The sequence below is a fragment of the Corvus moneduloides genome, chromosome Z (genome assembly GCF_009650955.1).
Source record: "Corvus moneduloides isolate bCorMon1 chromosome Z, bCorMon1.pri, whole genome shotgun sequence".
NCBI lineage: Eukaryota > Metazoa > Chordata > Aves > Passeriformes > Corvidae > Corvus > Corvus moneduloides.
In genome coordinates this window covers 11,943,460-11,958,835 of record NC_045511.1, presented here as the reverse complement: position 1 = coordinate 11,958,835, position 15,376 = coordinate 11,943,460, and the positions used below count along the sequence as shown (strand labels likewise).

At 36.3% G+C, this 15,376-nt stretch overlaps 1 protein-coding gene across 2 annotated transcripts in view; it reads right to left on the bottom strand.

Moving 5' to 3' along the window:
- The window catches only part of RICTOR (RPTOR independent companion of MTOR complex 2), a 76,590-nt gene that overhangs the window by 45,361 nt on the left and 15,853 nt on the right, over nucleotides 1-15,376 (bottom strand). For both annotated transcript variants that reach the window (XM_032096645.1, XM_032096646.1), the window contains exons 3-6: nucleotides 13,193-13,290; nucleotides 4,582-4,646; nucleotides 2,249-2,380; nucleotides 1,217-1,280 (exon numbers count right to left, since the gene is read on the bottom strand). In XM_032096645.1, the coding sequence (XP_031952536.1) occupies nucleotides 1,217-1,280; nucleotides 2,249-2,380; nucleotides 4,582-4,646; nucleotides 13,193-13,290 (359 nt within the window). The remainder of the gene's footprint in view (nucleotides 1-1,216; nucleotides 1,281-2,248; nucleotides 2,381-4,581; nucleotides 4,647-13,192; nucleotides 13,291-15,376) is intronic.

The window sequence follows — 15,376 nt, the reverse complement described above, 5'->3', positions numbered from 1 at the left end:
TTTAATGTTTCTCTCTCACCATCATTTTTTCAAAATGATGATCAAACTAACGGATTTGTTTCTTTTGCTGTCTCTTCTTTCATGCACGACAGAAGTTTTTGCTCAAGCACAAAATGCTCAAAAAAGCCCAGAAATAATGAGGACAAACTTCGGACCCAAATAAAACCAATTATTAATGTGTTTCCATTCCATCTTCTGATTTATGTTATTCTGAGTCTACACTGAAGCTCCTATTCAAAGGAGATCAGCAAAGAACTTTTATAAGTGCAACTTATAAAAGGAAGTGCAACTTCCTCAAGGACCTGTTCCTTCATAGTGCGGCTTTTTGTTTGTTTTTTGCTTGAGTTTGGAGGACGTAGCCATGTTTAATATTTAAAACTCATTTTTTTGGCACAATTGTTTATCAAGTACATTGTATTTTCTATAAGACAGAAAACATATGTTTAAAATACAAAATGAGATTTAACAGACAGTGCTCCTGGGGAACCATTCTTCAACTACCTCAAACTTTACTCCAGTCTTTGGTAGTTTTTGTAAGAATATAAGAATAATAAAGTCCAGCAGAAAGGCAGAATATTATGTTTCCTGAATACATTTAGTATCTCTATATGCCAATTTCTCTAGGACAAACTTGAAAATACAGCTACCATATTTTCAAATCTCACACCCATGGGTACACAGTACAGAAACCATCACAGACTAACCATGTTTTATTGAGTACCTGAGATAAAATCCTATGGGTAGCATCAACTGCCACAAACAAAGCAGTAAGTCTATAAGCAATCCTTGAATGATCACTTCAGTGACAGCTTCTCATTTCTCACATGGCAGAAAATCTCCCAATCTCTGACTCACAGATGCTTAAACAAACTATACAGTGAAGTCATCATAATTTCAATACTGAAACTTAATATTGTTTTTATGCTCTTGCATTCACTCTTTGATAAGTGTTTCCAAACCTTGTCCAGTATCACCTCTATCAAGAGAAAATTAGCAAGATTCTTCTAGTCCACTTGAGATTCCAAATTGTAACACGGTAAGATCAAAACAAGTCTCTTCACTACTTTTTCTTCTGTCTTGTTAATTATCAGCTATATTACATGATAAAGGTAAAAAAAGGTATTAGAGACTGTGAAAAAGCACTGTTGGTGGAGACAACCAGGAGTCAGCACAACTGAGTGGCACAGCAGATACAACCATAAATAGGAGATTTTACCTTTCTGACTAATCGAAGTGCTTGTGTTCTTTCTACTTCATTACTTTGCTGTATGTCAATGCACCTAAAGTAAGTTAAAAAACACATTTTGTTTATAACAATAGTAACTTTCACCTTAACTGTTAACAACTCACGTTAATATTTATGCATATGAATACAGAAGAAAAAGAATTGACTTGTTTAAAAACTACACTTTTCAGCAAGCATACTCATTATGATAGGTCAATTAGCTTTGGTTTATATTTTCCCAGCTATTTTCATTATAACTAAGTCAGTAGAATGTTCTCAAGTACAAAATGGCAAAGCATAATGCTTCAACAATTATTTTCCAAGCTAGCTGCATCTGGCATTTGCAAATGAGACCAAACCAAGTATTTGTAATGTTTCACATCAACATATTCTGGGTGTTCTCAGATCAGAGAAGTCCTTTTGCTCCAAAAAAATTAAACAGCACACTAAAACTACATGTTTATACATTTATAAACAGAAATTCATGCACATCTGTATCAGTATATCAAATAAAAAATTTCATTACAGGAAGCACTAAAGATGCTATTATTTACATCTATTCATCATGCTGACTGTATTATCTCACTGTTGGTTTGCCCTCTGGGATTTTTCTGTTGTGTCATTGGTTATACTTAGACTACAAATTCTTGGACACAAACTACTTTTTAGCCCTGACTTTGTACTGAAGGCTCTGCAGCACTGTGATAATACAAAGAATCAAACAACTCCCATACAATTTAAGACATGAAAATTATTAACATTTCAAACTTATTAATTTATAGTTAATGGCATTTATGATTAAAAGAAGAAATTCTCTGGATTACTTGTAATATGTCATATATCAGGACAGCATTTTATTTGGATTAGCTGGTGTGATGAAGTATCATTCTGCTGAAGAAAAATGCCTTTTACAAAACTACTTATTAAGAACATAAGAGAATATGAAAACACTCCTCACCTGTCTCAACCATGAAAAAGCAAGTGATTTACAACTTCACAATTTACAAGAAGAAGCAAATTTACCTGGCTATCAAATAATCCACTTTCAACTTTAGCACCTTCTGGAGAATACTGGAGTCTCGAATAAGATAGCGGAGGGCTCGCAACCCTGCTGCTCGCACCTCTTTTGCTTCGTTTAGTAAAGCTAACCTCAGACTACAATGAAGAAAACAAGAGGGACAAACAACTATTAGGCAGCAGGTAGACTTCACCATCTGACATGCAGCTACTACTCACTCATTTACAAATAGCATGATTTTAAAAAATAAATGTTCTGATGTTATTTTACAACTTTCAGGTCTTCTCATTTGCAACCTAGAACGCAAGCCTTCATACTGGTCAGCAGATGTAGACAATATATTAATCTGAAAAAGCCACAAACCAATTTTTCCCCCAAGTAACAGCTTGTACATCCATGAAATTACACATAACCAAAAAAACCTGTACACAATTTTTTATTTGACAAAACAGCTGAGCACAATATTAGTCCAAGAAAATTAAAAGGTAGAATAAGGTAGGTAAGAAGAAACAAAATATGGAAGAACTCTAGAAATGGAGTTAAAAAGCATGAAGTAGCACACCTTCCTTTTGAAGTCCCTCAAGAGATTCGTCCCTCTTCCCCAACCACATGCAGGGTGGGGTGGGAATCCTCAATCTCCCAATTACATTTTCTAGTAGGATTTTTCACCGGACATCTAAGAATGTAAATACTTCAGCCAGTGAGACTGAATTTCTACTTCTACAAAGGGCTTATTTTTTTTCTTTTCTTATCCTAGGGTTGTCATGCACGGTAATCAGCTACTCCAGGCAAAAAATCTTCAGAATCTTTTGGTGATTAATTGGCATGGGTAAATCACTGCAACAGAAGCCTACTCTCAGGTGTTACCTAGACAAACTAGAAAGGCCGCCATGTCATTCGCAAATAAAGATGAACTGATTATTACTTTCAGCACTAAGCAGGGAATTGTTTCAAGACCATCTCTCCTGTAATATGAACATGCTGCCCATGATTCTTTGGATGCGGCCCAGGACATAACTGGATTTCTGGACTTCAAGCCTGGACATAGGACTGCTGACTCATGCAGGAGCCCCAAGTCCTTTTCAGCAGGGCTGCTCTTGATCAGTTCAAACTCCAGTCGGGGTGGGGGGGGGGGGGGGGGGGGGGGGGGGGGGGTGGGGGGCTTGATACCAGGGGTAATCTTGATACCAAGGATCTTTGAGTCCAACTCCTGGCCCTGCACAGGACAATCTCATGAGTCACACCATGTGCCTGAGAATGTTGTCCAAACACTTCCTGAGCTTTGTCAGGCTTGATGCTGTGATCACTTCCCTGGAGAGCCTGTTCCAGTGCCCAACCACCCTCTGGATTAAGAACTTTTTTCTGATATCCAACCTAAACCTCCCCTGACACAACTTCAGGCCGTTCCCTCAGGTCCTGTCACCGGCCAACAGAGAGAAGAGATCAATACCTGCCCTTCCTCCTCCCCTCATGAGGAAGCTGTAGACCAGTAAAAGAACTGGCACAGTGAAACCATTACAAAGAACAACACTATTGTGAGATTCAACATTCAAAAGCAACAGCTACCAAAAAGATATGTGTCACTATCTTTAAGTAGTGAAAATGCAGTGAAAACATAGAACTTGTCAAAAAGATAAAAACAATTCAAGTTAAGAAAATGACTCACAACATTTCCATAACCAATTACACAAGGTTTCCCAACATTTTGCTCAAAGAGTAATTAGCTTTCCTAAGCTTTTTTTCTTAAGTGAGATCTAAATTGAAAGAACAGAGAAACGCATTAAATATTAGATCTTGTTTGCTTTTGTCACGAGTGCTGGTCCTAAAGATGAATTTACCAATTTCTGTGCGGAAATAAGCATGTAGATACATTTGACAGTCAGAAATGGCCACAAAATAGATACGAATACCACTTAAATGTATATACATGGTGCTTTGCAGTAGCAGAGAAAGCAGTGCTACATGGACATATACATACCAATACAACATAAAATACTGTTCTTTAAATTCTGATTCTATATCAAGAATATGCTCTGTATTTTGTAGATGTACATTTTTATTAGACGTGCTTTCTACAAGTACTGAAATATTCAGATGTACTTTTACATCTGTGAGGAATATACTGTAGAAATCTACACTTCTAACTTGAAGTGGGTTTTCTCTGCCCAAAAGTGAATAATGTATTTCTGATTTTACTCATTAAAATATTTGCAGGCTATCTGCTTGCATTATGAAATTCCGAACTAGTGTTGAACACTAGTTCAAAAGTAAAAAAGAAGTTTAATTGCACCAAAACAACTGACATTCCCTAGGATTGCTCTAGTGCTCTACTACTTACCATATTATGATGCCGTCATAGGTAAAACCTAGCTTTTCTTCAGCATGGCCAGTATTACAAAGAAGCTGAAAATAAAAGAAAATATCCATTAGTTATAGCTCTCCAAAAATGACTGTGAAAAATGACCGTGTGGATTTTGGGAAATGATTTCAAAAGCATTTAATTTAGGAAGGAATTTAATTTGTAGCAAGGGAGAGAGTACCAGCTTCAGACTTCCCTGAGAATTTCTGCTGTCTATATTCTGTTCCTATACACACATCAGATACTGAGACTCATCTGTGGATTCTCATACCAAAAAAAGGTTGCACAGTTGTCAAAGTTGTGTACTGGTCAGTCCATTTTTCAGCACCAGATTGCTAGCTGGGCAACTAGTAGCTTGAGCAGAGAGCAAAAATGACTGAAATGAAAGCATATCTGCAGGGGCTCGGGTAAGAGTTTTGAAACAAAGACTGACACTGATGGTCCACTGTTACGTTTTGTCACAGTAGTGCAGAAGTTCAAAAAATCAGAAGGCATTGCCGAGTGTCTTGTAACCGATATTTGGTCTTGGCCTGCCATCCATTTTATAGAACTTATACCTCTGAAAAAATCAGAGCAAAGGTTGAATTTATGCATACAAAAAGCAGCTATAAACTGTCACGAACTGGACATTTCAACCATATGTAGTCGTTGTGAACAAAGAAGATTTACAAGCACAGTTTTTAAGTCCAAAACCATGTTCAAAAAAGAGCAACGTAGGTTGCCAGTGTTTTAGCCTCTTGAGGAAAAGAAAACAATCTCTTCTGTAAGAAGAGCTGATGCTGTTCTTGTTTGGCAGAGCAGCAAAGAAATTCCTACCAATCTCACTTACTATCCCTGGCTAAAATTATAAAATATTTATCATGTCCAAATCCCAAAGCACTTTTCCAAGCACTTCCAAAAACTCAAGTGACTAATACTGATTGCAATAGCTTTGCAATTTGTCCTCTGTTTTCAAAACAGGCATGTATTCAGTTCTAAGTCAGCGCAGTATTAAGTTTCTCCTCAGTGAGGAATTCAGGAAGTATTTGTGCTAACTAGTCATTACCTCTGCTCTGAAAATACTGTAATATATCAAACCCTGTGACACATTCTTTATGTGTATTTACTGCTAACAATAAGAAATTTATAATAAACAAAATGAACATCAAGGCTCCTGTAAGTTAAAATATTTAGTGTGTTCCATGCTTCAGTTCTACCGTTGACCTCCATCTGAAAAAACAGCATATTGCAGCAAAGCTCTGCTTTCAAGTAAACTCATTTTATTAGCAAGATCATTAAAATTCAAACAGTACTTAGGTTTATGCTCAACAAGTACAAATTCATTCGAGGATCACACTACATCTTACAAAACTGTTTTTCAAGAGAAATACCTAGTGATAATGCTGAAATTTAAGACTGTTAATAAGAGATTATTAAATTGGTCTGGATCAGCTCCATGTTTGGGCTCAAATAATTTAAGTTAATTGAAGTATTTTGGAATTTGCATTTTTCTTAACCAAAGACGATTATAAAACATAAGGGAAGTTTTTACATAACCTCTTTTTTAACCATCTTTCAAATTTAAGTGATAATAAAACTAGACAATTGATGCATTAACTGGTTATGACAGTATGTCACTTCCTAACATCAATCTATTTTTATGCCATGTTGTTTGACTGCCTAAGGCTACCACTGCCGCTTTGGCATTTCTATTGACATCTTATGAACTGTAAAAATTGGCTGGCAGAGTGTAAGCAAAACAGTGCGAGAAGATAGTGAGTAAAAACATTGTTCAGTTTCAGACAGTTACATCAGTAGTTGTTTAGGCTAATCATTTATATATCTAAGCCTCTCCCCAGCATTCTACCCTAGACACAAATGAGAAATCCTAACTTAACATAACAGAATGTCCTCAACAGTCTATTTTTCCTACTTCAAAAAAACCCCATAGAATTGTAATTCTGATGCAGGAAAAACCCATGTTTTAGAAAGCCACTATTGTGTGCACTAGTGCATTAGTGAAGCTCGTCTCCATCACACTTACCACTGGTTTGCATCTTGAGCAGTCCTGAAATTAAACTGAAGCACTTGACATGTTCCAGGAACCCATCTAACTTGCTGCACTGCTAAAAAGCATTCAGTTCACTGGACCAGTTCTAGGCTGGTTGTCCCTCTCACCAAATACATACAGTGATTATTAGCTCCTCAATACCAGCTGTCTGCATCTATATATGTGGTCCCACTGCACACACCTTCACCAAAGCTGAAAAGAACTTAACCTATCTTGAAATTCAGTCATGTCACCTGATGAGTTAAAACTTTCATCAAATTTAACTGCTGTTCGTATATAAACTTCTGAATTTGACAGTAATAGTTATAGAAGTCTTTGATGGTGTCTGTACACACATGTGAAATATTTCTCCCACAGAAAAGAAAATAGCTACTAGCTTATTCACCCTCTAATGGGCCACCAGTATTTATGCATTAGTTTTCTTTGTAATTTATATATGCTCCAGATAGAAAAGGGCCTAAAAGATGCACAGGAAGATCAGAATTCAAAAATGTTTCAGTGACTTGAAAGGAGTGCCGAAATTCAGTAAGAAGATTTAACTAGATAATAGGAACATCATATCCTTCAGGGTACCACACATTAATAGACACATACGAAATGAAAGTAGGCCAGCAGAGAAACAGAAACTGTCCAGAAATTAAGATTCAGAATGTTAATTTCAAATAAAAAAGAAAACAAATTTTATCTCTGGAATTAAAAGGTTCTATTAGTATTGATCAATACTAATAGGACTGCATTATGTTTGAGATTAAAAGACTTTTTCCATTTTACAGGCTGCTCTCAAAACTGCAAGAATAAAATTTTGTGTGACACATTTTAAGAGCAAAGTGGAAAAAGTGTAGCAGAAAAATGTACAAGGCAGGTAGAAAATCCACCCATGAAGGCTGAGCCATTTGGTTTATTTAATCTAGGGGGAAAAATAACATCGGGCTGGTAAGGATGGATTTCTGTAAATTTGAAAAGGGGAAAAATAGTCAAAGAAGCTGCTATAATGAACATACTGTTCACCTGGTCCCAATTCCTTGGGTATTTGCTAAGTTATAAATGTCTGGCCTTAAATGTATTATACAAAAACTTTACTGCATTCTTCTAATTTCACCTTCAAACAACATGACCCAGATCAATGATTCCAGCCCAAATGCAGTGATCTTTGTAAATGGCTGAATTCCTGACAAAGCCAAGTAACTGCCATATGTTTGACTATAAGATTTAACAATTAACATACATACCATTATAGCATAACTCTGTAGGCAAGTAGTACCAGAATGCTAAAATCTAGCTTTGGCTATACATTGGCATAGTTCATTAAAATGGTGATGGATTACCATACAATACCCGGAATTATGAAATTATTTATATTTTTATACTATTTGTATTTTCCATATATCCATCTTACCTATAGAAAGTATACATTTTTAAATAAACACAATAAATTTTACATACAGATACAAACAAAACCAAGCAGAGTATACTTTGTGAGTTAAAACTGCAGATGAGTCCACTTTAAAATTAAAATTTTGTGATAAAATACACAATGACTGGGCATAGCAAAGACTCACTGAGGATAAGATTACATATTAGGACAAAATGGTACGTACATTAAGCCAGACAGTGACTAACTTACAGTGAAGGTTTTTTTCATGTTTACTGTCAGCTATGAGTTTTTCATACTACTCAGATGAGTCACAGCAATATGAGTAACATACCAACATGTCTTGGAAACAGTAGCTCAGAACAACAAAACCATAGGAGGTCAACAGCATACACAAGTGGAGTGAAGATTTGAGACCATTCAAATTTATATTTAGTAGAATAGCCACAGCAATTACTAGGTAAAAATATTATATTATTCTATGCATCCAGAATGTAATTACTGCTTTATAACTTTGGAAGTACAGTTTGAGCCACCACTGGTAACATTTAAAAGAAGACTACTTTGTAGATCCTAGTCTTAAGAAAAGCCTACTGAAACTGGACTCTGGTTTTAGACACATTTGTTACACTGAATGTCTCTAAGCAACATGTTCTGCTCCTGTCTGCTACATCATCATGAGGTTTCAGGTTTTCCCACAGTGGTTTATCTACTTGGATAAATGTTACAGTCAGACAATATATTCAGTCTAATATACCTGGGTTTTGCAAAAGACAGCTGAGACTCTAAAATGACAGACTATGAATTGGGGACACTATCCGTGAAAGCCTCTATGGCCATATCCACATCCAACCCACTCAATCCATATCATCCTAGTGAAAGTCAGCAGCATGGTCAAAAGCTAACAAATATACAGAGCAGAACAGCAAAGCTTCACTAAATAACAACAATTAGTTTTGAACAGACTGAAAACATAATTTTTCATATCACTGTATTACTGATGCTGTTCCATTGCTAAGTTTATATCTAAAATAAATTGCTTGATTTTGTCCTTTAAGAAGTACCTTTCTTTTTGAAAACAAACAAACAAATTCCTACAACATCTGGGGATTTTTTTTGTCTTGTTATTAAAATACCCTTTTAGTTTTACAAAGGTGTGAAGGATCTCTCAGAAGCTCCCAGTGGGATAAACCTTCTATAACAGGGGATTATAAATAAATACTTCAAATCACAAAGGTATTTTCCACTAGGTAAATGCAATTGCACAGTTTTTTCTGGTTTTCAATGACTTATCACTTACTACTTCTCATGGAGGTGGGGAAAATCCCAAAGAAGTAACCATGATGTTTTGATACTAATCAGCAAAAGTGGGGAAACTTCAAGGTGCTTGCCTTATGTAGGTGGCCATATAAATTAAGATGGGTAATCCTACTCATTTTACTGGAGCTGAAGGCAAATACCAAACTTGTGAAATGCTGTGACAATTCAAAGTGTCACTAACCATTTAGTGGAGGTCAAATCCTCAAACAGTTTTCACGTCAGAATATAAATTAGCTTAAATAGGATGGCTTGAAAATAATATAGACTGAGGCAGTACTGTACAAAAGTTTTTGCCCACAAAAATCCAGCCTCACTTACTAGGTGACAAGAAGCAGAGGAGGAGTGTGCTCTGATTCAACATAGGTAAAATTTCCAAGTCTGCTGCTGCTGCAATTCAGAACAAAACATACCTTTCCATAGCCTGTGTATCACCAGACTGGGAATGCTAATTTCCTGAAACAGAAAACTTAGACCGCCTAAGTTGGGTGGTCTTGTTGGGCAAGAACAATCCACATTCTGCAGATAAAGAGCAAAAAACTTGCAACAGTAATGACTTAGCTAGTAAGCAGTACTAGCAAAAACTTGATAAATGAAATTCAAGTTTTTGTACAATATCATGTATAAAGCATACTTTGCACAGTAATAATGAGTGCTGTGCAGACCTGAACACAACTAGTTAACACTTCTCTTAAAGGGAAGTAGCAATGAAAAAGGAGTTACAGCACCTAGGCATACAAGTACCTGCTTTACTGTATCATTCCTGCAGATGAACTAGTAACTCCTGTTGACTTCTGATCACCATAATTATTAAAAAAAAAATAAATAAAAGTATTTAACTTCTACATAAAACCCTGGAGTCTAGTTCAGTACTAATTCAGTAATTTTTACAGGATGAGTATGTTCTTTTTAAAAAAAGGGAGGTGAGGGGAACAGATCTCACCTTAAAAATCTAGTCCAGTTTCATGTAAAGAAGCCTGGACATAACACAACTCAGATATCCTGAAAATAATACAAAACTTGGTGTCTATCATGATCGTTGTCAGGAAACTCCACATTTGGAGTTAATTACATTACTTGTTTCCATGTGATAAAAACATTTTGCTTACCCTGACCAAAGAACTAGAACAGTGGGATTTGCAGCCTTTGAAGGAAATACGTGGAGTAGTTGGGAGCAACTGCTTAGACTTGTTCAGATGTTTTCTTTTAAATATAATAATATTCTTAGCAGGAGAGTAATAGATTTTCCACATTATTTTATGTGAAATATGCTATTAGAAATTTTCAAAGGTCCTTTCCCTGTCCATAGTACAAATACCCCAGATAGCAAGTAACTCTTCAAAACTGGACGACAAAATGCAACAATTTATAAACAACTTAAGTTCATATTCATTATAATTCCAAGACAGGATACAAACATCCTCAACCCTTAGCATATTAATCTTACTCACACTCCTCTTTCACAAAGGCGGAACTGAGACTACACTACCTCATGGTAGAAGAACAGAGTGCAAAAAGGAAATAACACCATCTCGCCAAGCTCCAGGCTTTCACTTTTAACCACTGGAATGAAAAACACAGAATTGTTCCAACCACAAGGCAGACAATACAGCACAATTTGCAACTTCTATTCTGTTCTCATAACTGCATTTACAGTTCAAACAAGAATAGGAAGAGTTTTTAAAACCAAATGCACTAAGTTACCCACTTATAAAACATATATTCCAGAAAGATGAATATAAGAACAAATGTCCGATACTAAATTGAGTAGTATAATTCCCTTATGCACGGAGATTCTCATTTAGAATCAAAATCAGGTTATGAACCACAGTCTCCATCTTCAAATATCATATTTAATTTTATTAAGTTGCTTTTCACCAACTCATAATTTCCTCCCAGTCTTAAGTGCAATTTATGAAAACCGTTCTTCCATTTCTCTAAGTATTTTCCAATCTCAACATTGGGTTTAACAAAACCCCCAAATATTCCTCAAATATTCAACTACAGAATTACACAACTTCTCAAAACTATCTTTGAAAAAGGGTATTTAGTTCATATTTTAATTACAATATGTGTATTTCTTAATTTTCCACAGTTATGGGTGCTTAACATGTGATTTTTCATAGCAAAATTGACACTGTTTTAAGATCCATAGTTTCAAAGATGGACTTTTCACTACTAACCATGCATCTACAAGCCTAATCCAGCTCTTTAATTTTAAGACAATTAAGAGAATTTCGAAGCATTCACATTTTGAAGTTTCCAGATTTTCACAAAAAGGAAACCTAGCTATGCATTAGACTTTTCTAGCAGAATAAAGAGCTTTTTTGCAACACATTTTGGAATCCCAATGAAAAGAGCAGCATTCTGTCAATGGTTGATGTCTGATAGACACAAGGCAATGACCCAAAGAAGAGACTTCAGGATGAAGTTCAGTTCCTTAGTGAATGCTATGCATCTACACATGTTCTGAACCAATCCAGATAATGCAGCAGCACTTACAGATTTGTTATTAGTGCATTAGAAGATAAATGTATTTGTTACTGTGACTTTGTTCTCAGCACTCACGTGAATCTTACACATTACCACTGAAGTGGTCAATCTCACAAGGACTGCCTTTAACAGCCAACATGCCTACTTCAAAGGTTATCATGCATGTTTGTCCTTCTCCTATCAACTGGTTCCCCACATCTTCTCTTGAGTATTTGCTCTTTCACTCAAGAGTGGCTCAAAAATGTCAACCGGACTCCTGGTAATCTTACTCAATTCTTTGTAACTTATCTGCAACCATAATTTAAACCTTATTTTATCCCCCAAATTCTCCTCTACTATGTTATTTCTTGGCTGCTACTGGTTGCAGGATCCATCCTCAGTCATAGGAAATCAGTTTTAATTTTCAGGTGTGCTGCCCTATCTCTATCAGAAAGGTGTACAACACACCACATCCTTCTATCAGCCCATCAATTTGGGTAAGGCTCACACTGAAGCTCCAACGTCTCCTGCCTCACCGACTGCAACGCAAGTGTCCCTTGCATTGATAAATCGAACACTGGTCCAACCACAACCACTCACCATCTTACAATGAACACCTTTTCCCTCACTCCCTGACCACCTCCCATGAGTCCTCTCAGCTTCTTTTCACAGGTTTCTCTTTTACCCAAAAAAATGTTACTTGCTGTCTTTCTGAACATCTTTCATGGCTTCCTTCTTCAGCTTACACCCTGATCCTACAGTAAGTTTTTAATTCTTGCCTTGTCAGCTCACAACGACAGCTTCCAATATATCTGTTGTATTTTCAGCGCGTACCTGTCACATGTCCACAATTTGGAACAAGCACATCAAAAATCATCAACACGGATATATTCCAGAAATGGACCCTTTAAATCATCTTCACTATGAAAACTGCAGTCAAAGTTGACAATTCCTAATCTTTTAGTTTCCAAAACATTGCATATAATGTGTATTAATACAGTCCTCCATCCTCACCATACTCAGTAAGTTTACATCAAAGTCTGGCATTTTACATTTTTAATTTCAATTCTGCAGAGCAGGAATCAAATCTTCAGCTCTAGTTACTCAACTTAACCCATTGGGAGATACTTCCATCATCTAAGCAGTAAAATACTACACAAATTCAACCAGCAGGACAGGCATGCAAACTTCAGCATAACCCTGCATTCACATACTTACTTGTCATTATTTGATACCTTCCTTTCCCGTTGTATGTAGACTTCAACTACAGCTCTGTGATATTAAGCAATTTCATTAGCATCCCAGCCAATGTCTGACAGTAAATATGAAACATTTTACCTGTACAATCACTTGTTCTATGACATCATTTGAGGTCTTACCTTAGTAAAATTATTCAAGTGACCTAGTTTTCTCATATTTGACACGCCTTGTAATTTGGCCACATTTTGGAGAATCTCTCTCATATTATCACAAGGGTCTGCAAAAGAAAACAGCGTATTAGGAGATACAGTAAAAAAAAAAAAAAGAACAAAAATCTAAACATGCATTCAACATGCTGTTTTGTAAATATAATAGGTACTCTCCTCATCTCAGTTAGGGATGAAGAGCACTTTTGCTCCAAGAAGCATCAATCTGATTAATGCTAGGGACGAAAACCAGGCATACCTGAGTTCTGTCAAAAAAATGCTAAAGGCCACGGAAGAGAGACACTCTAACGCAGATTTTAATCAGTATCTTAGATTTGCAGTTGACAAAGAAATCCATTTAGCTTCTGAAACGCCAATCCCTACATCTTGTAACTGAACAACTTTACCCTTAATCCCCTTGTAATTTAAAGACAAAGTAAACTGAAAGACAGATGTAAAAATACAGCATGGTACCGGCACACAACATTATTCCTTTTTTCCTCCAGACAAAGGGTTGGTGGGATTTTGGAAAGATGGGACCTCTTTTGTTCTCTCCACATTAATTGCTTTCCATAATGATGCTAAACTTTAAATAGCCTTTCCAATGAAATGGGAAGTGAACTACAAGGTATGCAAAAGACTTAATCTCTTCTCCTTTTTTCCTAACAGTCAACCATCCCAACAAAAACAGACAAACAAAAAAAAACCCACCCACAACAACAAAACCCCACAAACCAGTATTCGCACACCAACTGATGACCCTGCATTCTGCTGGAAAACAGAAAACAAATACCATGAAGAGAAGAGACACTCCTGTCCCACTTCTGGGATTAAGGATGGAAGTCAAGGCAGAGTGGAACAAGCAGCACAGAGTGAGGCTGGGCCTAGGGAGGTACTGCAACAGACACTGTAGTAAAATCTGTACCTAGCGGTACTGTGGCAGTGCAGTTTTTAAAGGGACATATTTGACACAGGATTCTCATGGAGCATTAGATTAGACACTGAGCATAGGTATTACAACAATACTATCAGCAGTTTTAGACTAATGAAAAACCCAGGCTATCCTGAAGATGTAAACTATTGAAAGTAATATATATTACCAAAAAGAAGAAATAACTGCATTACATAAAATGAAGTCTTTAGAACATGCCTGAACACCAAACATCTAAAAAGCAGCAAAGAGGGCTCTTCTATGTGTGGTGTCCCACACTAACTTCAGTAAGAAAAACTTGCCTCCTACTGCAGAATGGATGAGCTACAGCTGAGTTTGTGGCATATACATAGTCTTTTACCTTCTTGTTCCTCCTCAAAGTGTGTTTGTGTATTTTTCATTATGCAAAGGAAATCAAGCACTGGAGATATAAAGAAAGCATCATCTTCACTACCTCTCTACAAACCATGCTTTTACATCACTTCCTGTAGTTTAAAAACTTAAACTAACAAATTTAGAAAAGCAAACATAAGTAGCAATCTTACCAGGATATATCCAGAATGTGTTTGGCAAGATGAGACCTCTACTTGCATCATGATCAGGAATCAAGACATTATTTAAAATTATGACACCTACAGGTAGGCACCCCAATTAATGTGTACAAACCTGTTAACCCACTGTAGTCAATGAAGATTTTGTCTATCGGCCAATGAAATCAAATGCCATTAGCTTGATTAGCTGCTAGATGCCTGCTCAAGGGTAAGGTAATCAGTTGTATTGACTGTGGTGTTTATAACGAAACTTTAGCACATGTAGAGACATGCTGCTGTTACACCATGTAATTGTGATAATTTTCAAACAAAGGATCAGTGAGAATTTGGGCAGACATGGTAAGTTCTTAAATATAAATATGGGCATCAATTTCTATTAGCACCAGCTTGATGTGAAAGGTCCTTTTCCACAAACCTAATCACAGCATACGCAAAAAAAAAAAAAACCCCATCAGATACACGAGTACAGACACAGCTATCTTGCACTGCTGAGCAGTATGCACAGCAAAACCAGACATCTAATAACTTTGAATTTAAATTGGAATATGTGCATGGACCTCTTTGAATACCTAGGAAAAAAGAAAAAAAATCTTTGATATGATCACAGAAATTAGAGACACTGAGAATCTTACTGGATCTATCCCAGGTTTAAGATTCCTCCGCACAATTTGCTTT